This window comes from Podarcis melisellensis, assembly GCF_964234715.1.
Source record: "Podarcis melisellensis genome assembly, chromosome: 8".
Classification (NCBI taxonomy): Eukaryota; Metazoa; Chordata; class Lepidosauria; order Squamata; family Lacertidae; genus Podarcis; species Podarcis melisellensis.
In genome coordinates, this window is record NC_138540.1 from 86,242,468 (window position 1) to 86,266,726 (window position 24,259).

Sequence of the window (24,259 nt, forward strand, 5' to 3'; positions counted from 1 at the left end):
TTAAGTACCGTTTCAGGTTAAGTACGGACCTCCAGAATGAATTAAGTACTTAACCTGAGGTACCACTGTAACAGCAAATAAAGATTTTAGGAAAAGAGCCCTGTTGCTGGATCAGGCCCAATGTCCCCTGGAGTCCAGCATCCTCTTCTCACAGTAGGAAGTCCGGAAGCAGGAGCCGAGTGCGAGAACTGATCCACAGGGAGTTCCAGTTTATCTAGGCACTGCATAAAGAAGTGTTTCCTTTTATCTGTCCCAAATCTTCCAAAATTCATTGGATGTCCACGAGTTCTACGTGAGAGGAAAACCTTTCCCCATCCGCTGTCTCCCTGCCATTTTACAGCATTCTACCCTTTCTCTTCTCATTCACCTTTTTCTCTTAACAAAAAACCAAAGTTTGATCTTACGGCATTCTTTGTGCTGCCTCTCGAAAACAGGCCCTGGATCAGTCGAAGCCCTTTCTTGCCCTCGAACCCAGGCCCAGTGGCAATTAGAAACGGGGTGTGGGGTGGGGGAGCCATGGAGGTATCTGAGGCGGAAGTGACTTTGGGTGGGGGGGACTTGCTGTTTTTTCACAACAGCAAAGAAATCCTTCCCTCGTGGCTTTAAAACAGCATCCTACGCTGTGTCAAGGGCAGGGAGCGGAGGAAATGTTCAGCATCACTAGAGTCCCTGGTAGGTGTGTTTGTATAGCCCCTACCAGCTCTAACAAAGTACAGGGCAGTGTGGTTGAGTGGTTGGAGGCCTAGGAAAACTCAAATTCCTGTCTCTGTGCAGCTCGCTGGATGCCTAACCTATTTAACAGGGTTGCCAAGAGGTTAAAATTGTGTGTGTGTGTGTGTGTGTGTGTGTGTGTGTGTGTGTGTAGGGGAGAAAGCCATGTATGTTTGCCACCCTGAGCTCCTGTTTCAATGACCAAGATGACCAAAGGTCTGGAGACCCAGTCCTATCAGGAGCAGCTGAAGGAGTTGGGTCCATTTAGCCTGGAGAAGAGGCGATATTATCGCCATCTTCAAATATCTCAAGGGCTGTCCCGTGGGAGATGGAGCAAGCTTCTCTTCTCCCGCTCTGGAGGGTAGGACTCGAACCCATGGCTTACAAGAGAGGAGATTTCCGACTGAACAACAGAACAGCGGAAAGGACTCCCTTGGAAGAAGGCGGCAGACTTTCCTTCGTTGGAGGTTTCTAAGCAGACGTTGAGTGACTGCCCTCCAAGGATTCTTTCAACGTGATTCCTTCATGGCAGGGGGTTGGACTAGATGGCCTTTGGGGGGACCCCTTCAAACTCCAGAATTCTATGATACTCTGAGGAAAGGCAGGATGGAGATGTAAGGAACACCAACCAGCCAACCAGGACCATAGCTGTCAACTTTTCCCTTTTCTTGCGAGGAATCCTATTTGGAATAAGGGAATTTCCCTTTAAAAAAGGGAAAGATTGACAGCTATGACCAGGACACTGGGAATGGGCCTGTACCCTTAAGGCCCCTCGTGAAGGATGCAGGATCCTGGCGGAATTCTGCCGAGTGGCAAAAAAAAGGCAGGCAGACATCTTAATTCTCTGACACACAACTTTTTTTTTAAAAAAAAGCAACGTAACGAGTGGAATCACAAGAGGTGCGTAGATCGGATGCGACTCCGGAGAGGCTGAAGATCCACCTGGCTCTCTCATGCTCTCTCTCTCTCTCTCTCTCACGCACACAGACACACACCCGTGGGGCAGAACGTCAGCCCAGCGCCCCTAACTGGCTGGGCTGTTGCATTGTTTGGAAAAGAGCTGTCCTTTTGGCTCATCACTTAAGTGCCTGGGAATCCCCAGAATCAATAAATATAGTGCCCCACATGGTCCACCCGTCTCCGGGACCCAGAGAGACGCAGCTTTCCCCCCTTGAGGTTCCCGGCCGGTGTGGGGTGGGCCCAGTCCATCTCCATCAGTGGGAGATGTCTCCCTCCAGCCCGCCGCAGCAGGGGGCCTGACCCCCACATAGGGGGACGGTGCTGTCCCGGGTCTGCCCCTCCATGTCCATGTCGAGAAGGGTCTGCCGGGCCCCCTTGGCGGGCTGACCTGGCGAGGAAGAGGAGGGCCCCCCCTGAGTTCGGACAAAGGAGACCAGCTTCCAGGGGTCGATGCGGTGGCGCCCTGGCGCTGGGCGAGGCCGGGGGGCAAAGGCCAGGGTCCGGGGGCGCTCCACCGGCGACAGGGCGGCGTTGGGGTGCTCTGTGGCCTTGCGGTGGGCTGGGACGAGCGAGGGGGGGTCCGGCAGGCGAGGGAAGGGCGGCGCTTCTTGCGAGCCTGGGGAGGGAAAAGGAGAATCAGCATGGGGGGCAGGAGAGGGAGCTGCGTGTCTCCTGCTTTCTGGGGGGATCCTGCCACCCGTCCCCCAAAGAAATATACAAAATGTTGGGGAAACTTTTGCTGCAGGTATTTATCTTTTCCCACCCTAAGTGGCTAGCCTTTGATCATACTGAAATGATATTTATTAAGAATTTTCAAAATTACAAAAAAGAGAAGAAAAAGAAAAAAAGAAAAAAGACGAAAAAAAATACATGAAACCAATACAACAACACAACAATGTCAAAAAAGAAAAATACAAATCCCATATTACATATCTTATCTTTCATTTGCTTGTTTCCTTGACCTCCTCACACCTCCCTTTTTGTATTCTAGCTTAATTAATTATTTCAGCAAATTCTTTCCCTCTTTTTCAATTATTATTGAATAATTTATCTTGATAATCTAACCTATTAATTAACTCAGCAAATCCTTTCCATCTTTCACCATATTCTGTTATTCACTTTGCCTTACTTTATTTAACCTTATCTTACCGTAAAATACCTTAAAACTTAAAACTTAATACTTATTTATACATAACTCCTTATATCATTTCTACTAAAGCCAGACAGTTTCATTCCAACATTTTCCCTAATATTCATTAATTTTACACTAATTCCCAAAATAAAAAATTTTCTTTATAGACTTTCTTCCAATTTTCATCCAACGTCCCTTCTTCCTGGTCTCAGGTGACCATACTGCACCTTCCCTGATATTTTTAAACACGAGGTCAGGTGTTTTTGAATTCCCTCCCAAGTCTGTTTTTCTATGATTCTATGATAACTTAATAATAATAATAATAATAATAATAATAATAATAATAATTTATTTATTTATATCCCGCCCTCCCCAGCTGAAGCTGGGCTAAGAGCGGCTAAGAACAATAAAAGTAACACAACATTCTAAACTCAATTCATTTTAAAATCAATCCAAAATCAAATTAATGGCAACCATTGGGCTAGAGTTCTGTGAGGATTACCAAAGGAGGGAGTCAGGCTGTGCCTTGGCCAAAGGCCTGGTGGAACAGCTCTGTCTTGCAGGCCCTGCGGAAAGATGTCAAGTCCCGCATGGCCCTAGTCTCTTGTGACAGAGTGTTCCACCAGATCGGGGCCATGGCCGAAAAAGCCCTGGCACTGGTTGAGGCCAGCCTAACCTCCCTGTGGCCCGGGACCTCCAAGGTGTTTTTGTTTGAAGACTGTCCTCCATGGGACATACCAGGAGAGGCGGTCCCGTAGGTACGAGGGTCCTAGGCCATACAGGTCTCCCCCAAAAAACAAAATACTAATTTTGCAGAAGGAGGCGAAACAGGCTCTCCCCAGCCTAGCCATGTCTGGGGCTCAGGACCATTTCCAGAGCCACTTCCACCTCAGGTCTTCTCCTGGCCTGTACCCATTCACTCCCCCAGGAAGACTGACTGGTGCTCAGCACATCCAGGGCTCAGGAGAGAAGCCCCCCTCCCCATTCCGATCAAGCTGTCCGCCCCAGCACTCACCCCGGCAGTCGGGCCCCGGTGGCCCCTGACGGATGGCCCCGTCTGAGGGTGTCCGGCGGTGCCCGCGGCTGACGGCCCTGGTGGCGCTGACGTGGGTGGGGGTGAGCGACTGGTGGGGGTCCTTCTTGAAGCTCTCCACCGTGACGTCCACCAGGGGGTTGTGGCGGGGGGCCCTGGGCGGTGGGCTCTCGGGGGGCCCGCAGGCAGGGGCCTCATCGCTGTCTGAGGGCAGCAGGGACTTGGTGGAGTTGCAGTCGGAGAGCGAGGAGAGGGACAGGAGCGTGGTAGAGCTGGGGGGCCCCGACAGGCCACCCCCGGATGCCCCATCCCCCGCCAGCTCGGCCAGGTCTCCCCCCAGAGCGATGGAGGCCAAGATGGAGGCGCAGCCCAGTAGGACCAGTTCACTGCGGCGGTGGCAGGGGGGTGCCCGCCGCTTGGGACCCTCCGGCGGCAGGCTGGTGGTGCCTTCAGCCCCAGGGGGCGGCGAGAGGGGCAGGTAGGGGGAGCAGGGGCTGCTGCTGCCCCCTTCCTGCTCTGCGTATTCCTCTGTATAGGGAGAAAGGCAGGTCAGGTTAGAGGAGGGGGAGGACATCAAGGCCCCCTCCCCAATTTTGCCCTCCTGCTGCTTCCCACCCAACTGGCCCCCACAAAGGAAGATGCTCAAGGGCTTATCCCCTCCAGGGAATGGTAGCCGACCCCAGGGCAGCCCCCAACGCCTCTGCTTCTTCCCCGAAGTGGAGGACCTACTTACCCATCTCTGTGAGGCTGGCGAAACCCACCACCAGAGGGGCGTGCTTGGGGGACTTGCCCAGGTTGGGGGCACTGGACGACCACTGCTTGCTCCCCTCCGCCAGGGACTTCAACCTGAGAATCAGCAGGTGATGATGATGATGGAGAGGAAGGGTCAACTCCCTGCCCTATGCTCCCCCCAGCCGCTTCAGGTGGGCAGCTGCCTGGTTGGCCCCCCACTTCCAATACCAGAAGCCACCTTCTTCACAGGAAACAAATGAAATGCCGTGAAAATCCCTGAAACAAGAAGTACTGTATTTTTCACTCCATAAGACGCGCTTTTTTCTTCCTAAAAAGTAAGGGGAATTGTCTGTACGTCTTATGGAGCGAATGCGTAGTCCCTGGAGCCGAATTGCCAAGGGGCAAAAAGCAAATCATGCTTTATTTTTTAGAAAGAGGGAAGGGGGTGTTGAAACAAATCAGCAAGGGATCGGGAGGGAGATAAGGGACTCTAAAGATAAAGGAAGCTGCCTGGGAGGGGGGAAGTAAAAGCACATGGATCCTCAGGAGTTTTGCACTGGGTCACCCCAAATTCAGCATCAGATCACATAGCATGTCCATGGCTACAGCCTGCACCAAAAAAATCATGTACCCACTGTTTCGGTCGCAAAAACGTGGTTACAAAGCACAGATCCACATTGATTCTCAGGATTTTTGCACTGGGCTACCCCAAACTCACCATCAAATCACATGTCTGTGGCCACAGCATGAACCACAAAAATCATACATCCACTGTTTCGTTCAGAATATATTTTTTTGCTTGTGCTCCTCCTTTAAAAAATAGGTGCGTCTTATGGAGCGAAAAATACGGTAATCAGATATAGAGAAATTATAAACCTTAAATGATTTTAAACAAACTCAAGAGCAGGGCTGAAACACTTCACTGAGTTTAACAAAAAAGGTATGAAAACCACAATGACAAGTTTTTAAGGTTTATAATTTCTTTATTTCCTTCTGAGGAAACGGATTAGTTCAGTGAAACGAGTTTTGTAGCCGGCATCTCGTTAAGTCTTTGTTTCATTCTAGGTTAATTTTCCCCCTTGACTTTTTGATTTTTGTTATTTAGTTTAACTCTGTATCCAATTACTCCTCATTTCAGGGATTTTCACGACATTTCATTTGTTTTGTGTACAGTGGTGCCCCGCAAGACGAATGCCTCGCAAGACGGAAAACCCGCTAGACAAAAGGGTTTTCCATTTTGGAGGCGCTTCGCAAAACGAATTTCCCAAGGGGTTGCTTCGCAAGACGAAAAAATCTTGCGTCCCCCCGCGGGTTTTTTTTGCTCCCCCCCTTTTCCTAAGCTGCTAAGCCGCTTAACAGCTAATCCGCTGATAAGCCGCTTAACAGCTGATCGCTAGAAGCCGCTAGACCACTAATAGCGCTAATCCGCTAAGCTGTCAATGGGCTTGCTTCGCAAGACAAAAAACCGCTAGACGAAGAGAATCGCGGAACGGATTCTTTTCGTCTTGCGAGGCACTACTGTAATTTTTTGGTTCCGTCCTGTCTTTTTCCCACTACGTCCTTCGCGAACCTGTGGGACTCAACAATTCTGCGAGTCTTTCGCTGCGATTCCTGCCTTGCCGGGGGGTTGGGCTAGATGACCGCAGGGGGTCCCTTCCAACACTACCACCCTGCGCTTTCCTCCTCCCTCGCAAGGCCCTCTTTCACTCATCCTATGAGGGGGCTGGAACTCCCTCCCCCCTTAACCCTTCCCTTCCTACAGCCATGCTCCCCCCCCCCCGCTTTGCTTACCTCTCCTCCCCTCCCAGCCTCTCCTTATGGAGGGTGGAGCTGGGCCCCCACGTCCTGCCTTTCTTCTTACTCCCCACCAGCTCCTCCTTCTTCACCAAGCTGCTCCGCCCCCACGTCCGGGTCCCGTCCAGGGGGGTCACTGCAACACCGGGGGGGGGGGGAGAGAGGGAAGGCGGTGAGATCAGGCGCTCCTTCCTCTGGTTTCAACAGCGCCCCCCTCCCACTGTCCTTATCCCAGGTTTGACACAGCCAATTTTACAGCGTGGCCCTGCGTACCTCACCACTGCTCTTCTGAGGGAAACCCCATCAGATCTGGCCTGTCTGGACAGCCTGGAGGAAACAGGGGGGAAACTACCCCGTGGATCTCAAACGCTTGAATTTGGGCTTTTTGCTGGGGCCAAAACCACAGTGAGTCCTGTGGTTGTTATGATAGTGCTAGTTATCTCCCACTTGGACTACTGCAATGCGCTCTACGTGGGGCTGCCTTTGAAGGTGACCTGGGAACTACAACTAATCCAGAATACGGCAGCTAGACTGGTGACTGGGAGCGGCCACTGAGACCACATAACACCAGTCCTGAAAGACCTACATTGGCTTCCAGGACGTTTCCAAGCACAATTCAAAGTGTTGGTGCTGACCTTGAAAGCCCTAAACGGCCTCGGTCCAGTATACCTGAAGGAGCGTCTCCACCCCCATGTTCTGCCCAGACACTGAGGTCCAGCGCCGAGGGCCTTCTGGCTGGCGGTTCCCTCACTGCGAGAAGCCAAGTTGCAGGGAACCAGGCAGAGGTCCTTCTCTGTAGTGGCACCCGCTCTGTGGAACGCCCTCCCACCAGATGTCAAAGAGAACAACAACTACCAGACTTTTAGAAGACATCTGAAGGCAGCCCTGTTTAGGGATGCTTTTAATGTTTAATTGTATTTTGGTGTTTGGTGGAAGCCGCCCAGAGTGGCTGGGGAAACCCAGCCAGATGGGCGGGGTATAAATAATAAATTATTATTATTAAACGTTAGGGTGATGTTTTCCATGATTTTATGGTGTGAGTTGCCCTTGGCAGAGTGGAGTGCAGTTCATAAAAATAGATATCTGCAGCCACAAGGCCACAAAACATATTTTAAAAATAGAAAAAACGAAACTGAGCCACCGAATTCCCCTTTTGCCCGGTGGGATCTGGGGTGCTCAGAATATCCAGGAAGGGGGAGCAGAAGAAGCCTCAGCCTGCGAGCCAAGAGATGCAAGACTGGCGGGGGGGGGGGGCGCACATGCGTCTCTGGGCCTCCAAAAAACATCAGCCTCCAACCAACCAACCTCCTTGGGGGGTGCTCAAGATGCTTGGCCAGGAAAAGAGGGGACCAGGAGGAGATACGATGGCCATCTTCAAATATCTCAAGGGCTGTCCCACGGAAGGTGGGGCACGTTTGCTCTGGAGGGTAGGACTCGAACTCATGGCTTCAGGAGATTCCGACTAAAGACGGAAATAACTTTCTGACAGTAAGAGCTGTTCAGCCATGGGATGGAAGGTAGAACCATAGAATCATAGAGTTGGAAGAGACCCCAAGGGCCATCGAGTCCAACCCCCTGCCAAGCAGGAAACACCATCAGAGCACTCCTGGCATATGGTTGCCAAGCCTCTGCTTAAAGACCTCCAAAGAAGGAGACTCCACCACACTCCTTGGCAGCAAATTCCACTGTCGAACAGCTCTTACTGTCAGGAAGTTCTTCCTAATGTTTAGGTGGAATCTTCTTTCTTGTAGTTTGGATCCATTGCTCCGTGTCCGTTTCTCTGGAGCAGCAGAAAACAACCTTTCTCCCTCCTCTCTGTGACATCCTTTTATATATTTGAACATGGCTATCATATCACCCCTTAACCTCCTCTTCTCCAGGCTAAACATGCCCAGCTCCCTTAGCCGTTCCTCATAAGGCATCGTTTCCAGGCCTTTGACCATTTTGGTTGCCCTCCTCTGGACACGTTCCAGTTTGTCAGTGTCCTTCTTGAACTGTGGTGCCCAGAACTGGACGGTGGTGGACTCTCTTTCTTAGCAGTTTCTAAGCAGAGGCTGGGGGGGGGGCCCACCTGTCATGGATGATCTAATTGGGATTCCTGCATGGCAGGGGGTTGGACTAGATGGCCCTTGGGGACCCCTTCTGACTACAGTTTTGTACTTCTGCGCGCAGACACTCACGGCGGATTGCCCGCAGCCGTGGAATGCTGATGGGGCTTGCGGGGGGACTGGCGCCGTTGGCCCCCAGACCTTTCCGACGGTCAAGGGTGGGAGAGGCCTGCACTGTGATCTTGTGCTCGAAGCCTAGATGGGGAGGAAGGAGACAGAGAAGGAGTCAGTCCCTGGCCTGCCCCTCCATCCACCCTCAAGGCCGGATCATGGCCCTCTTGCTTCTTAACAGGTGTTCTAAATTCTACAAACCTCTGAATCTCGGAGACCAAGGGATGGGATGGGCAAGGATGAAGAGAGATTTGGAGACTCCCCAGACTGCCAGCCAGAGCTCTTTTTGGGACTGAATTTATGAATTGTCGTTTACGGTAGTCCCAAGGCGATTTTACAAACATGCTACTAAAAACAGCTAAGGCAACTGGACGGAAAAGACAGGTTTAAAAATAATACGAAAGGAACATCTAAGGCAGAGGCTCTTTCACCCAGTTAGAAAAGTTTGTCAAAAGAAAAACAACTTTAATTGTTTCCTGGAAGTGCAGGTAGTACATTATGGGACCCCTGACCATTAGGTCCAGTTGTGGCTGACTCTGGGGTTGCGGCGCTCATCTCGCTTTACTGGCCGAGGGAGCCGGCATACAGCTTCCAGGTCATGTGGCCAGCATGACTAAGCCGCTTCTGGCGAACCAGAGCAGCGCACGGAAATGCCGTTCACCTTCCCGCTGGAGCGGTACCTATTTATCTACTTGCACTTTGACGTGCTTTCGAACTGCTAGGTTGGCAGGAGCAGGGACCGAGCAACGGGAGCTCAGTCTGTCGCGGGTATTCAAACCACCAACCTTCTGATCAGCAAGTCCTAGGCTCTGTGGTTTAACCCACAGCGCCACCAGCGTCCCTAAGGCGATTTTACAAACGTGCTATTAAAAACAGCTAAAAATGGCTTTGGCAACTGGACGGAAAAGACAGGTTTAAAAATAATATGAAAGGAACATCTAAGGCAGAGGCTCTTTCACCCAGTTGGAAAAGCTTGTCAAAATAAAAACGACCTTAATTGTTTCCTGTAAATACATTATAAGATGAAATAAATAAACACTTTACCAAAAAACAAAAAACAAAAAGAACCACCACCCACTAACTTAAAACTTTTGGAAAATGAAAATAGCAATAGACAAAATGCAGATTAGAACTCAATTCAGCTTCTCAAAACACCTGGCCGGGCTTGTCTAAATAAAAATGATTTCAGCAGGCGCCGAAATGAGTCCAGAGGAGGAGCCTGCCTGGTGTCAATCGGCAGGGAGTTCCACAGTTGTGGTGCTGCAAGCGACCCTTTTGGACCGGCGGCCTGCCCTCCACCCTCCAGGCTTTTTGGCCGGCCAAGCCAGCGCTCTGCTCCCGGCTGCTCCCGGCCCGTACCTGAAGGGAGGCTGATGCGGTTCCCGTCTCTCAGCTTGAGGCGGGAGCACCGGAAGTGGCCCTTCCTCTTCTTGACGCGGGGCTTCTCTTGGCCCATCTGCATCATGATGAGGTTCAGCTCCCGCTCCACGATGTCGATCTCCCGCTCGGCCAGCTCCTGCTCCCGCCGGCGCAGCTCGGCTTCCTGGGTCTTCTGCTCCTCCGCCGCCCGAAGCAGCTCCTCCTCCCGGCTACGCAGCTCCTGGGGCAAAGGAGACGGAGGGCGATGGGATCCCAACGCCCCCCGTCGGATCACCTGCCCACCCGCCACGGCTCAGCCCCAGGACCTGCTCACGAGGGCAAGGCAGGCTGAACCAAGAGGAGTCCCTCTGAGCATGTGCAAAGTAAGTACACGTCTGCCAGCATTGAGCGGCAGCCTAAGACTTCCCTGGCTTTTTTCTGGCCCATGTAGGACCAGTCTGGAAAGTTAGCCTTGGTGAAGACTTGATGTTTTTATCCCCCCAAAAGTTTTTGATTTGAGTTTCCATTGAAATGAGGCTGTGTTTTAATTTTAATGTTTTAATGTTGTATTTTAATCTTGTTTTTAAGTTGTGTTTCAATCAATTTGTTTTTATATCGGGTGTTAGCCGCCCTCAGCCCGGTATTGGCGGGGTATAAATAAAATTTATTATTATTATTATTATTAAGAACATAAGCAGAGCAGGCTGGGTCAGCTGCCAAAGGGTCCAGCCATCTGGTCCAGCTCCTGTTCTCACAATGGTCAAATGCCCCAAAGAACCCAAGAATCTAGATAGACTGTCTCAGGACCTGGAGGCTCCATACGAACAGCCTGAGTGCTGGATCAGCCCAATGGCCTAATAATAATAATAATAATAATAATAATAATAATAATAATAATTTTATTTATACCCCGCCCATCTGGCTGGGTTTCCCCAGCCACTCTGGGTGGCTTCCAGCAAAATATAAAAATACAATAATTCATCAAATATTAAAGGCTTCCCTAAACAGGGCTGCCTTCAGATGTCTTCTAAAAGTCTGGTAGTTGTTTTTCTCTTTGACATCTGGTGGGAGGGCGTTCCACGGGGCAGGTGCCACCACCGAGAAGGCCCTCTGCCTGGTTCCCTGTAACTTAGCTTCTCGCAGTGAGGGAGCCACCAGAAGGCCCTCGGAGCTGGACCTCAGTGTCTGGGCAGAACGATGGAGGTGGAGATGCTCCTTCAGGTAGACTGGACCGAGGCCGTTTAAGGCATTAAAGGCCAGCACCAACACTTTGAATTGTGCCCAGAAACATACTGGGAATCAATGTAGGTCTTTCAGGACCGGTTTTATGTGGTCTCGGCGGCCGCCCCCAGTCCGCAGTCTAGCTGCTGCATTCTGGATTAGTAATAGTTTCCAGGTCACCTTCAAAGGTAGCCCCACGTAGAGCGCATTGCAGTAGTCCAAGTGGGAGATAACTAGAGCACGCACCACTCTGGCGAGACAGTCTGCGGGCAGGGAGGGTCTCAGCCGGCATACCAGATGGAGCTGGTGGACAGCTGCCCTGGACACAGAATTGACCTGCGCCTCCATGGACAGCTGTGAGTCCAAAAAGACTCCCAGGCTGTGCACCTGGTCCTTCAGGGGCACAGTTGCCCCATTCAGGACCAGGGAGTCCTCCACACCCAACCACCTCATGTCTCCTCAAAATTTGGCCACTGTTTCCCCAGTGGCCAAATGCCTCTAACAAGCTAGGAATTAGGATAGACTGCCTGTGGATCTGGAGGTGCCATGGAAAACAAGAAGAGGCTGTTGGATCAGGCCAGCATCCTGTTCTCACAGTGGCCAACCAGCTGCCCCAAAGCAAAACCCTCAAGCAGGATCTAAGCACAAGAGTTCTCTCCCTTCTTGCGGTTTCCAAACTCTGAGAGCTTGTCCCCACTTAACTGCTGTCTCACTCTTCCCAGGCATTTTAAAGCTCCATGTCAAAGCAGCCTTTCCTTCGCTCTTTAAAACAGAAGCACTCCAAACGGCAGCTGGGGTTTCCTGCCTACTGACGTTGGCTCCGATTCAGCAGTAAAGAGCGGGGCTGGATCTACACCGACCTGTTTAACGCTATAAGAACGGTATTAGAGCTGCCGTTCCAAGGGGTCACAGGGCATACTTGGATAGGAAAGCTTTTTTTTTACCTTGGTTCCTTTTATCAAAACTCTGTCTTCCTACTGCCGGTTGCTCTGCAGCACCACATTTTAATAACGCCTTAAAGTAGGACAACAGGTGTCCATTTACGTTATCAAAACCCTTCCTTAGCATTAAAAACCACAAGTGTAGATCTACCCGGGATTTCCACAGAGAAAGCTCTGGGGCAGAAAAGGAATAAATAAAAGGCACAAAGCAACAAAGGTCCGTATAGTTCAAGCTCTGGTTTTCCCAGTTGTGATGTATGGAAGTGAGAGCTGGACCATAAAGAAGGTTGATCGCAAAAAGAATTGATACTATTGAATTCTGGTGCTGGAGGAGACTCTTGAGAGTCCCATGGACTGCAAGGAGATCAAACCTCTCCATTCTGAAGGAAATCAGCCCTGAGTGCTCACTGGAAGGACAGATCCTGAAGCTGAGGCTCCAAGACTTTGGCCACCTCATGAGAAGAGAAGACTCCCTGGAAAAGACCCTGATGTTGGGAAAGAGAGAGAAGGGGAGGACAGAGGACGAGATGGTGGGACAGTGTTCTCGAAGCTACGAGCATGAGTTTGACCAAACTGTGGGAGGCAGTGGAAGACAGGCGTGCCTGGCGTGCTCTGGTCCAGGGGGTCACGAAGAGTTGGACACGACTAAACAACAACAAAAGGAACTTGGACCTGGAGCTCTAAAGCAGAGAGGAAAGGCAAGTTGGGGCTGAGCCCCGAGAGAAGCAAAGCCAGGAGAAGCCGACTCACTTTCTCCTTGGCGCGCAGGTCGTAGAACATGTCAGCAATCTCCACCTTCCAGTCCTGTTGCAGGGAGTGGAAGGACTCCAGGGGCATCTGGAACATGGCCGACTGCTCGATGGCCACCAGCTGCTGCAGGATGGAGCCGAAGTCCGGCCGGGCATGGGGGTCCGGGCTCCAGCACTCTGTGGGGTGGAGAGAGAAGGCCAGAGGAAAAGGCCAAACAAACCCAGCATTAAGAAGAGCCTGGTGGATCCGGCCAGGGGCCCAACCAGCCTAGCTTCCTGTTCCCGCAGAGGCCAAATGTCCCTAGGAACCTGGGTAGACTGCCTCCGGGGCTGGAGGTTCCACAAGTACAGAAGAGGAGGCTGCAACATCCAGACGATGGCTGCTCAGCATCCTGTTCTTGCAGTGACCGGGCAGGTAACTCTTGTGGGAAACCAGCAAGAAGGTTCAAGGACAAGAGCAACACTCTCCCTTCCTGTGGTTTCAGGAACTGGGTTTTGGAAGCACTTCCTGTCTCTGATGGTGGAGACAGGGCATAGTCTTCTCCTCCATGAATCTGTTCTATTGGGGTTTTAATATTTTGTTGGGAGATGCCCAGAGTGACTGGGACAACCCAGTCAGATGATAATGATAATGGGCGGCTTCCAACTCTGGGCGGCTTCCAATCAAGTGTTAAAAACAATACAGCATCAAATATTAAAAACTTCCCTGAACAGAGCTGCCTTCAGATGTCTTTTAAAGAGAAGATAGCTGCTTATTTCCTTTACATCTGAAAGGAGGGCGTTTCACAGGGCAGGCGCCACCACTGAGAAGGCCCTCTGTTTGGTTCCCTGTAACCTCACTTCTCACAGTGAGGGAACCGCCAGAAGGTCCTTGGCGCTGGACCTCAGTGTCCTGGCTGAACAATGGGGGTGGAGATGCTTCTTCAGGTATACAGGACTGAGGCCGTTTAGGGCTTTAAAGGTCAACACCAACACTTTGAATTGTGCTCGGAAACGTACTGGGAGCCAATGCAGATCTCTCAGGACTGGTGTTATGTGGTCTCGGCGGCCACTCCCAGTCACCAGTCTAGCTGCCGCATTCTGGATTAATTGCAGTTTCCGGGTCACCTTCAAAGGTAGCCCCACGTAGAGCGCATTGCAGTAGTCCAAGCGGGAGATAACCAGGGCATGCACCACTCTGGTGAGACGGTCTGCAGGCAGGGAGGGTCTCAGCCTGCGTACCAGATAGAGCTGGTAGACAGCTGCCCTGGACACATCTCCATGGACAGCTGCATCTCCATGGACAGCTGTGAGTCCAAGATGGGTGGCATATACTGTAATAAATAATCATGATCATCATAGTCTATTAAAGCTAACTGAGCTGGTGGCCCTCATGGCCTCCTGGGGTCTTCCATCGTTCATTTTCATTGGATGCCCTCCACCCCTAATTTTATGCCAACTAAGCCCCTCAATCTCTTGCCACAGTGCAGGGCAAGCCATGGCAGGCTCAGGCTCAGCACTGAGACCTGGGCTGCATGCCCTGAAATCAGGAAGAGAGTGCTTCTGAGCACGTGCAGCTTGCTTCTGCCTTTGGACCGGGTTCTCCCAGGCGGCCTCCCCAAAATCACTTCTGCGGGGAGACTGAGGAAACCCTTGGCTGGTCTCCAAGGCGAGGGAGAGCCCCCCAGGGGACACAAGTGGAATGGGGCTGGGGGTGCCATCTCGTCCTTTGCCCACTGCCAGCAAAACGTTCAGATATTTGGGGAATCTTTGGGGTGAGGGGCTGGCAGAGGAAGCAAGGGGAGAAGAGTGTCCTACAAGGGGGTGGGGGAGAGGCGCTTTTATTTGATAATAAAATAAGGGGTCTTGACCTCTTTCTGAGCCTTGGGTTGCAACTGGTGGGGGGGGGATAAGGCTGAAGGCGCCCCTCCTCAATCCCCACTTGTGCCCCTCTGCTCTTCCCCAGGCCTATAGCTGTGGGAGAGACCACACACCTGTGCCAGAAGACCCCTGCCACCCTGGCTTGCCCCCCCGCACCCTCGAAGCACTGAGCAAGCATGGAGAGGGCCATGCCCTCGGACCCCCAGCAACAGCAGCCCCCACTCACCCTCCAGCAGGCGGGCAAAGGGCTCAGGGCAGGTGGAGGGGATGGGCAGGGTCAGCTTGTTCATGGCCACCCCGTAGGCCACCGCCAGGGCGTCGATCTCCCGGTACGGGACCTCGCCAGTCAGCAGCTCCCACAGCAGGACCCCAAAGCTGGGAAGGGGAGACGGGAAGAGAGAGGCAAGGAGTGAGTCCGTGGGGGGAGGCCCCAAACCCACAAGCAGTCGCAGAGGGAAGGCGCTCCATCTCCCTGCCCCAGAACCGTTAAAAAACCAAGCATGGTGCCTGCGATTCTGGGGGCTGCGATTCGAGGGGTTGGACTACATGGCCTTTGGGTGTCCCTTCCAACTCCACAATTCTGGGTCAAAAAGGGCCCACCCTCCCAAGTGGCTGATCTCTCTGTCTGCACCCTCTAAGCGGTGGTGGGTGGGGGTTCTGTTTTCCCCAGGGGGTGCTCCGGTGTCCTTTATCAGCTTTGCAGCAGGCTGAAGTTCAACAGGTGAAGCTTCCTGCGTGACAAGGAGAGCCATTTGCATTTCTGTTTGGCTCTTGGTGACTGGAGAGAAGAAGGGCAAGGGAGCTTCCTTCCTTCCTTCCTCCCTCCCTCCCTCCCTCCCTCCCTCCCTCCCCACCCCCTCCACTGCGACCCTCAATTACCTCCACACATCGCTGCTCTTGGAGAAGAGAGAGAGCTTGATGACTTCGGGGGCCATCCAGGCGTAAGTCCCTGCAGCGCTCATCTTGGTGGTCTTGTGCCACTCGCGTGCCAGGCCAAAGTCCGTGATCTTGAGGGTCCGGCCGCCCAAGTCATCGTTCTCGATGTGCTCCAGGATTAGGACTGAGGAAGGAACCGGGAAGAAGGAAATGGGCAGGTATCATCGAGCAGAGGGCACCGCTGGCTGGCTCCATCGGTTGGTTTGGCAGGTATTGTTTTGAGCATGCGGTGGGCTTCGTGGCTCCATCTGTTGGTGTCCCCACCCCCTTCCTGAGCAGGCCTCACTTTCCCTTCTACCAACACCGCCCAGGAGGACTGTGGCCAAGGATGGAGATGTCCTCACTGCAGCTGTCCACCTTTAAACAAGCCCCTTCCGCTGCTCTCCTTGGCCAATATCTGGCCAGGGAGCCAGTGGAGCAGTTGTGGGGGGTGCTGGGAGGTCCCGCTCCAAGGTGGGCACCCACGGGAGAAAGGTCTGCCATCACACCCTCCCTATGCATCTCCAGTTCTGCTGGGACAGGGGACTCACAGAGGGTGGGGTGGCAATTGGCAGAGCCTCTTCCAATCAGGAAAAGACAAGGACCCACATCCTGCAAGGGACATGACAGTATTCGGGGTCGGCACTGCAAGGTTCACCCCCAGCTCTTGTCCTCTTCCCCTTCCAGATCGCTGACCACTGGTGTTAGGGTTCACCTCTGCTCAGACCTGGATGTTAGGGGTCTCCTTGGAAGAGCAGAACAGGCCTCCTCACCACCAGTGACCCAGAGGAACCGTCCAGCACAGACACCCCCAACCCCAGTCACCAAACCAGCTATCCATGTTACCCTGGCCGGCCAGTCTCGGGCCCCTTCTCGTTACCCCCAGGAGCAGAGGAGATGGTGAGTTTAGCTGCAGTTCCTGGATTGCAGGGGGTTGGATTAGATGACCCTCGGGACTCTTCCCCAAATCTACACCGACTCAGGGAGCAGCTTCTCCTGCTACACAGAGGAGGACACGAACCAATGGATTCAAGATACAGAAAAGGAGATTCCAACTAAACATTAGGGAGAGCTACGAACTACCTCAAAAGTGGTGGACTCTTGTTCCTTGTAGGTTTTTTAGCAGAGCTTGGATGGGATTCCATAGCTGTGATTCCTGCATTGCAGGGGGCTAAATTAGGTGCTCCCGAGGTAAAAAGGTAAAGGTAAAGGGACCCCTGACCATTAGGTCCAGGTGTGGCCGACTCTGGGGTTGCCGTGCTCATCTAGCTTTATCGGCCGAGGGAGCCGGCGTACAGCTTCCAGGTCATGTGGCCAGCAGGACTAAGCCACATCTGGCAAACCAGAGCAGCACACGGAAACGCTGTTTACCTTCCCGCCAGAGCGGTACCTATTTATCTACTTGCACTTTGATGTGCTTTTGAACTGCTAGGTTGGCAGGTGCTGGGACCAAACAATGGGAGCTCACCCCACGGGGATTCGAACCACTGACCTTCTGATCAGCAAGTCCAAGGCTCTGTGGTTTAACCCACGGCGCCACCCGCGTCCCAGGTGATCCCAAGGAGACCCTCTCAACTCTACCAGTCCATGACTCTATCCTTCAAGGTTACTGGTAAGCAAGTGAGGTTACACAAGAGGAGGAGGGAAGCCCCCTGCCGGGATCAGGGCCTGGCTGAGCATGCAGGACTAGGAAGAGCCTCCCCCTCTGAGCCCCTTCACTGCTGAAGCAACATCTCCCAGGCTTACCGTTGATGGACTTGAGGTCCCGGTGGATAATGGGGACGACGGCCTCGTTGTGTAGGTAGTTCATGCCCCTGGCGATCTGGACGGCCCAGTTGACCAGCACGTGGGGGGGCACCTTCCGGCCCACCAGGGCACGGTTGAGCGCCCCTCCCCGGGCATACTCCATCACCAGGCACAGGTTGGGGGGGCTGAGGCAGACAGCCCTCAGGGCGATGATGTTGGGGTGCCTCAGCATGGCGAAGAGGCGGGCCTCCTGGCGCACGTTCTCCGCCGTCACCGCCATGTCCTCCTCGGGGTCCTGGCGGATGGCCTTCACGGCCACCTCCTCCCCCCGCCACAGCCCCTTGTAGACCTTCCCGAAGCCCCCCACGCCCACAATCTCCTCCAGCTCCAGCTCCTCAAAGGAGATCTCCAGCGGAGGCGGGCAGACCAGCGAGTCCTGCAGGCAGCTGTACTTGGCGTCACTGGCCACGTAGTTGCTGGGGAAGACCCCCACCTTCTCCTGGACTTTCCCAGCCCACCAGCCTTCGTCCCCGGAGACGGTGGAGTCTTTGGAGAGGACCTCCACCAGGTCCCCCCTGCGCAGGGTCAGCTCCTCCTCCGCCGAGGCCTCGTAGTCAAAGATGGCGGTCCAGAAGGGGCTGGGGGCAGGCGGGCAGGCGGGCCAGAGACCCCCGCTGCCCGCCCCCTCCTTGCAGGCCTGCTCCATGCTGCTGGCGTCCACCGTGGGGGCCCTGCTCCCCTGGTCTCGGCCTTGCATGGCTCAGGGGCCGGCTGCAGCTGAGGTCCGCTTGCCAAGTCTTCCAGCGTCCAGAGCTCTGGGCTCTGGGGGTTCCATCCTCACCACCATCACCAGTCGTCCTGGCTGCTGGGCCTCCACCAGCGGTCTTCCCAGGAAGCCTCCTCAACTCTCAAGGAGCCAAATGTGGGCCGAGGGAGGGGAGAAGCGCGGCAGGAGGAAGAAAGGGCTCTTCTTTAGCATGGTGGAGAGGGGAGCCTGTGTCTTTAAGGCAAAACAATCATGCCAGGCTGGGTGCCCCGCTTCCCAGCGGCTCAGCTGAAGAGCCTCCTCCTCCTGGAGTGACAGCCGCCGTCCCCTGGCAGAGAAGAAAGAGGCTATTATCCTCCCCCCACCCTCCGAAACACCACCCTGTGATGACAGAGAGATGGAGGGAGAAATCGGGGCCATTTGCCCGCAAGGCCCCCATGCCATGCTCAGAGGGCTGGCGCGCATCCTGCGCTGGAATCCTCACCTGGAGGAGGTGGCAGACGCTCCCGCCCCCCCCCTCAGCCCCCTTTGCTGCCGCAGGTGTGCCAGCTCGGCCCGCCCACTCTTTCCCAACCCACAAAGACCAGGGCCACCAGCTGGCACGCCAGAGATGAGCTTTGCGAAACCTTATGTAAGCTGCCTGCGGGGCGGGTGTGGCGGTTTGGGGCTGGGGAGCTGGGGGGCTGCCTTGCCTGCTCCAGCCCCCCTGCAGAGTCGGCCGGCAGGAGGGGTCAGGATCGGGCTTGCGCTCTGCCCTTGACCGCGGGTGGGTGGGTGGGTGCGTGGGGGACGGACTCACCTGGATGGTTCTCCTGCACCTGGCGCCCCCCGGCGGCCGGGCGGCTTCCTGGGCGCCCCTGCTCCATGCACCTGCCCGGGCGGGCGGGCGGGGGCGCAACCGGCAGCCCTGCGGATCCCTCCGGGCGTCGCTCAGCGCAGGGGCCAGCGGCCCCCTCCCCGCCTCGGCGGCGCCCCCATCGCCTGCGCGCCGCTGCAGATGGCCTGGCGGAGAAAGGGGGGGGGGTCCTTGCTTGGCTGCGCGCCCCGCCCCCGGCACAACCTTGCGATCACCTCGCCCCCTGCAGGCGCATCCTGCACCACGGAGCGGAGGGTGCGGGGTTCCCTGCCGATCTCTTTCCAGCAGCAGCCCCCCCCCTTGTCAACGCTGCTGCCCCTCCCCCTCCTCCTCTGCCCCCCCTCCCCCTTTCCCGTGGACCGGGCTCCCCGGCTTATTCCTGTGCAGCCGCCGGAGCTGTCAGCTGGTGCCAGGCTGGTTCCCCCCCCCGGCCCCAGTGCATCATGGGACTCGTAGTCCTCCTCCTCCTCCCCGTCGTCGTCCTGGAAACGCCGCTGCAGCCAATTCGGCTGGCTGCGGGAGAGAGTGCCTCCGAGCACGTGCAGAGCGCGGCGCTCCGTTCCCCGCCCCGGCCAAGGCACTTGGGAGGGTCCTGATGCGCCAGGGAATGGCGGAGGCTGGCGGTGGCTCCGCCCGCCTTGGGAACTGGGCTTGGAGCCTTTGCTGGGGGGTGCAAGGTTAGGCTGCAATTTTAGACGACGCCTCCCTCGCGCTTTCAGCTTCCACTGAACCGATTTGTTCCACCAAACGAATTGATTTACGCTATTTGTTTCGAATGTTTGTCTACCTATTGCATGATTTCAGTGGCGTAGCGTGGGTTGTCAGCACCCGGGGCAAGGCAAGTAATTTGCACCCCCTAACCCGTGGATTTGCGCCCCCTAACCCGTGGATTTGCGCCCCCTAACCCCCATATGTTGCGCCCGGTGCGGCCGGCCCCCCTGCACCCCCCATGCTACGCCACTGTATGATTTGCATCCCACCTTATTCTCCCATGAGATCCAGGGGGCCAGTGATGTTCCATCCACCCCACTCCTCATTTAAACATCGCAACCCTGTAAGGTAGGCTAGGCTGAGAGGCAGGGACTGTCTCCAGGTCACCCTGGTGAACTTCAGGTAGGAGTGGGGATTCGAACCCACATCTCTCCCAGGTCCTAGTCCTGCACTCTCACCACACAACACCACACTGGCTCCCAGATATGTGGATATTGGTCTTCCCTTCAAATATCCAAAACAGTTTACAATGCAAAACGTACCATAAAACAGTTTTTTATGTTAAAAAAATTCCCGTAAAAGATTTAAGCAGCAGGAAGAAAGTGAAGGGACCTGGCTGGAAGGAGCAGCCTCCCTGCCTGTCTACCTGCCAGACATTTTGCCCCACTGCCTCCTATTGGGGACATCAGCAGAAAGCTTTCAGGGTGGACAACACCTGCTTGCAGGGTCTTGCTTTGCCCTGGTGTAATAGTTGCCAGCGGTGACAGCAGCCACGAAATTAAGAGACGCCTGCTTCTTGGGAGGAAAGCAATGACAAACCTAGACAGCATCTTAAAAAGTAGAGACATCACCTTGCCAACAAAGGTCCGTATAGTAAAAGCTCTGGTTTTCCCAGTAATGATGTATGGAAGTGAGAGCTGGACCATAAAGAAGGCAGATCGCTGAAGAATTGATAGTTTTGAATTCTGGTGCTGGAGAAGACTCTTGAGAGTCCCATGGACTACAAGAAGAACAAACCGATCCATTCTTAAGGAAATCAGCCCTGAGTGCTCACTGGAAGGACAGATTGTGAAGCTGAGGCTCCAATACTTTGGCCACCTCATGAGAAGAGAAGACTCCCTGGAAAAGACCCTGATGTTGGGAAAGATGGAGGGCCCAAGGAGAAGGGGACGAGAGAGGACAAGATGGTTGGATAGTGGTTTCAAAGCTACAAACATGAGTCTGACCAAACTGCAGGAGGCAGTGGAAGACAGGAGGGCCTGGCGTGCTCTGGTCCAGGGGGTCACGAAGAGTCAGACACAACTAAATGACTAAACGAAACAACAACAATAGTTGCCAGCGACCCCTGGCCTGAGCTCCTTAAACCTCCACAGGTACACTGGGAGACCATCACCACCATCAAAGATGCAGTGGGGATCATCTAAAAGGCCTTGGAAGCCACAGCTGACTGAGTGAAAGGCAGGATATAAATCAGCCATATATTTTGGAAAACTGTTAGTCCATTTGTCTGTTCTCCATGCGTCTGGGCACCTCTTGAGATACCGTAACCAGTGGTGGTTCCTGAGATCCAAGAGGAGACTTTCATCTGTATTGGCACACAGTTAGACACCACCCTAAATCAAGATGGCGGACTGAAAGCTGCAAAACCGTTTCAGCTTTTTTTGAATCCTGGAGCAACACAGCGCATGGCTCTGCTCAGGTAAACAACAAACTCTCACAGAGTTTTCGCTGCTGGTGGATGAGTGTGACCACATTCAGTTTGGGATTAAGCCCCGCTGGGATCCAGGTCTTCACTTCGGATCTGGCCGTGTGCTGGGTGTGGAGAGTTTGTCCAGGGGAGCTTCTGTTCTGCTTCCGTCAGAGCGGTTTATCCAGAGGCAGCCTGTAGATTAAACGGCTTTTTATTCAAAGTCTACAGTAGCTCTGGTGGCAAAGGCTGGCTGGATCTGGTTTTACTTGGTAACCTATCCCTGTCCGTGATGGTAAGGCTCATTTTCCTAACGTCTCCCCTTTCAAACAAATGACTTCCAGCCACGGTTTGCAGTCAAGAAAAACTAGGACTAGGTTACAGCACAAAGCAGAGGAGTCAAGAACTGGTAGTTCTGCGGTAACACTGCTCACCTGCATGCTGCGCATGGATCCTGCAGAGTGAACTCATCTACAGGAGCCAGTGTGGTGTAGTGGTTAAGAGCGGTAGATTCATAATCTGGTGAACCGGGTTCAATTCCCCGCTCCTCCACATGCAGCTGCTGGGTGACCTTGGGCCAGTCACACTTCTCTGAAGTCCCTCAGCCCCACTCATCTCACAGAGTGTTTGTTGTGGGGGAGGAAGGGAAAGGAGAATGTTAGCCACTTTGAGACTCCTTCAGGTAGTGATAAAGCGGGATATCAAATCCAAACTCTTCTTCTTCTGGAATACAGTGGTACCTCAGATGTCAAACAGAATCCATTCCGGAAGTCCGTTCGACTTCCCAAACATCCGGAAACCAAGGCACGACTTCCAGTCGGAAGCCCCGTCAGACATTCAGCTTCTGGAGAACGTTTGCAAACCGGAACACTCACATTTGCGACTTTCGGGAACCAAAATGGACAAGTACCAAAGTGTTCGAGAACCAGGGTACGACTGCACGTGGAAGATACCTTCTGTTGCACCTCGGAGTTGTGTCACGTGGTCAGGAGAGCAGGAGAAACCTCTTCAGTGGCAAATGCTGCCTCTCCATGGCATGTGCCATCTGTGAACAGAAGAACCTAAGATCATACCAAGTCCATTTAGTCCAGCTTCCTGTTCTCACAGTAGCCTGCCAGATGTTTTGGTGGGAAGCCCAGGAGCAGACCTCAAGCACAGCAGCATCCTCCCTAACTTGTACTCTGGCATCCAGAGGCTTGGCACATCTGGGTGCAGGCACACTTTGCCATTAGGGTTTAGCAGTTGCAATAGTTGTGACACTGTCATAGGATAGGTAAAGGGTGAAGGGATCTCTGACCATTAGGTCCAGTCGCGGATGACTCTGGGGTTGCAGCGCTCATCTCGCTTATTGGCCGAGGGAGCCAGCGTCCAGCTTCCGGGTCATGTGGCCAGCATGACTAAGCCGCTTCTGGCGAACCAGCGCAGCGCACGGAAACATCGTTTACATTCCCGCCAGAGCGGTACCTATTTATCTACTTGAATTTTGACATGCTTTCGAACTGCCAGGTTGGCAGGAGCAGGGACCGAGCAGTGGGAGCTCACCCCATTGCAGGGATTCGAACTGCCGACCTTCTGATCGGCAAGTCCTAGGCTCTGTGGTTTAACCCACAGTGCCACCTGTGCTGCCATAGGATGGATGCTGCTTATTTTGGGATCAGAATCAATTCCTTCCAAGCCATCTTTGTGAAGCCTGAAAAACAAGTTCTCTGTTTCCTGAGGAAGGATGGTTTCGCCAGAGACATTCCATTCACCAAAGGAAATGCTTTGGACTCATCCTGGCCCCATTTCTAGCACTGCCTTTGATTTCAGATGGATGTGATGTGGCCCTGGTTTTATTACCCTCCTAAGTTTGTGTCTTGCAAACTGAGGGTCGCTATCAGACGTGAACACACGTGGTATGCCATGCCTTAGAAGGATGAGAGTTTGAGCGTATGGCAGTGCTTTGCAACGGCAGCCCCTCTCCTGCTTCTCATGTGATCCCAGCTGGAGTCCTGTGCCCAGTTCCGGGCACCCCAATTTAAGAAGGGTGTTAGCAAGCTGGGACATGTGCAGACGAGGGAGACCAAGATGACTGAAGGTCTGGGAACCAAGCCTCATGAGGAACAGATGAGGGAGCTGGGCATGTTTAGCCAGGAGAAGAGGAAACTGAGAGGAGATACGAGAGCCACCTTCAAATATTGCAAGGGCTATCCCAAGTAGGACGGAGCAAGCTTATTTCCTGCTGCTCTCTGGGGGACGGAACCTGAACCAATGGATTCAAGTTACAAGAAAGGAAATTCTGTCTAAACAACAGGAAGAACTTTGCGGTGATAAGAGCTGTTTGACTGTGGAACGGACTCCCTCAGAAGGTGGTAGACTCTCCTTCATTGGATGTTTTTAAGTAGAGGCTGGATAGTGTGATAGGAATTTTGAGGTCTTAGATATATGGTAATGTTCATAACCGCATGTACATAGATCAGCACAGGAAGACCGACCTGAAACCATTTTGATTCCCAAACTGACCAAATGTTTTCTCTGCAAGGTCAAAGGAAAATGGAAAAGCCTCCCCATTGTCTTTTCCTTCACAAATCCTGTTTTAAGGGCACATTTGGCTCAGGAACTAAGTATCTATCATTACAAAAGACTGGCCAGGCTCCCCAGGCAATCCAGTCAAGTGACCATTCAACCTGGCAGACAGGAGGTAAACAAAGCACTCAGATTTCTGCTGTAGACTGCCCTTTCTGTGATTTAGGTATGATGTATCAGGGTGGTGGTGGTCTTGAGCTACATCCCTTCTGTGATGTATGTATGATGTTGCTGGGAGTGGTCTTGGACTCCAGGGAGGGAATTTAAAATGTCTATATAAGGGCTTGCACACCATTGTTCTG

At 53.5% G+C, this 24,259-nt stretch overlaps 1 protein-coding gene across 2 annotated transcripts; it reads right to left on the reverse strand.

Moving 5' to 3' along the window:
- Nucleotides 1-1,573: 1,573 nt before the first annotated feature.
- Nucleotides 1,574-18,994, reverse strand: MAP3K10 (mitogen-activated protein kinase kinase kinase 10). Of its 2 annotated transcripts, XM_081921952.1 has the most exons (11): nt 18,938-18,994; nt 17,373-18,466; nt 15,591-15,771; nt 14,938-15,086; nt 12,853-13,028; nt 9,941-10,181; nt 8,543-8,665; nt 6,360-6,498; nt 4,570-4,682; nt 3,819-4,364; nt 1,574-2,287 (listed from the first exon to the last, which is right to left on the reverse strand). In XM_081921952.1, the coding sequence occupies exons 2-11, from the start codon at nt 18,127-18,129 to the stop codon at nt 1,926-1,928; spliced, it is 2,787 nt and encodes a 928-aa protein (XP_081778078.1). In that variant the 5' UTR covers nt 18,130-18,466; nt 18,938-18,994; the 3' UTR covers nt 1,574-1,925. The 2 variants fall into 2 exon arrangements, with proteins under 2 accessions (XP_081778078.1, XP_081778079.1); XM_081921953.1 differs by lacking the exon at nt 18,938-18,994 and having other exon boundaries at nt 17,373-18,467.
- Nucleotides 18,995-24,259: the final 5,265 nt, after the last annotated feature.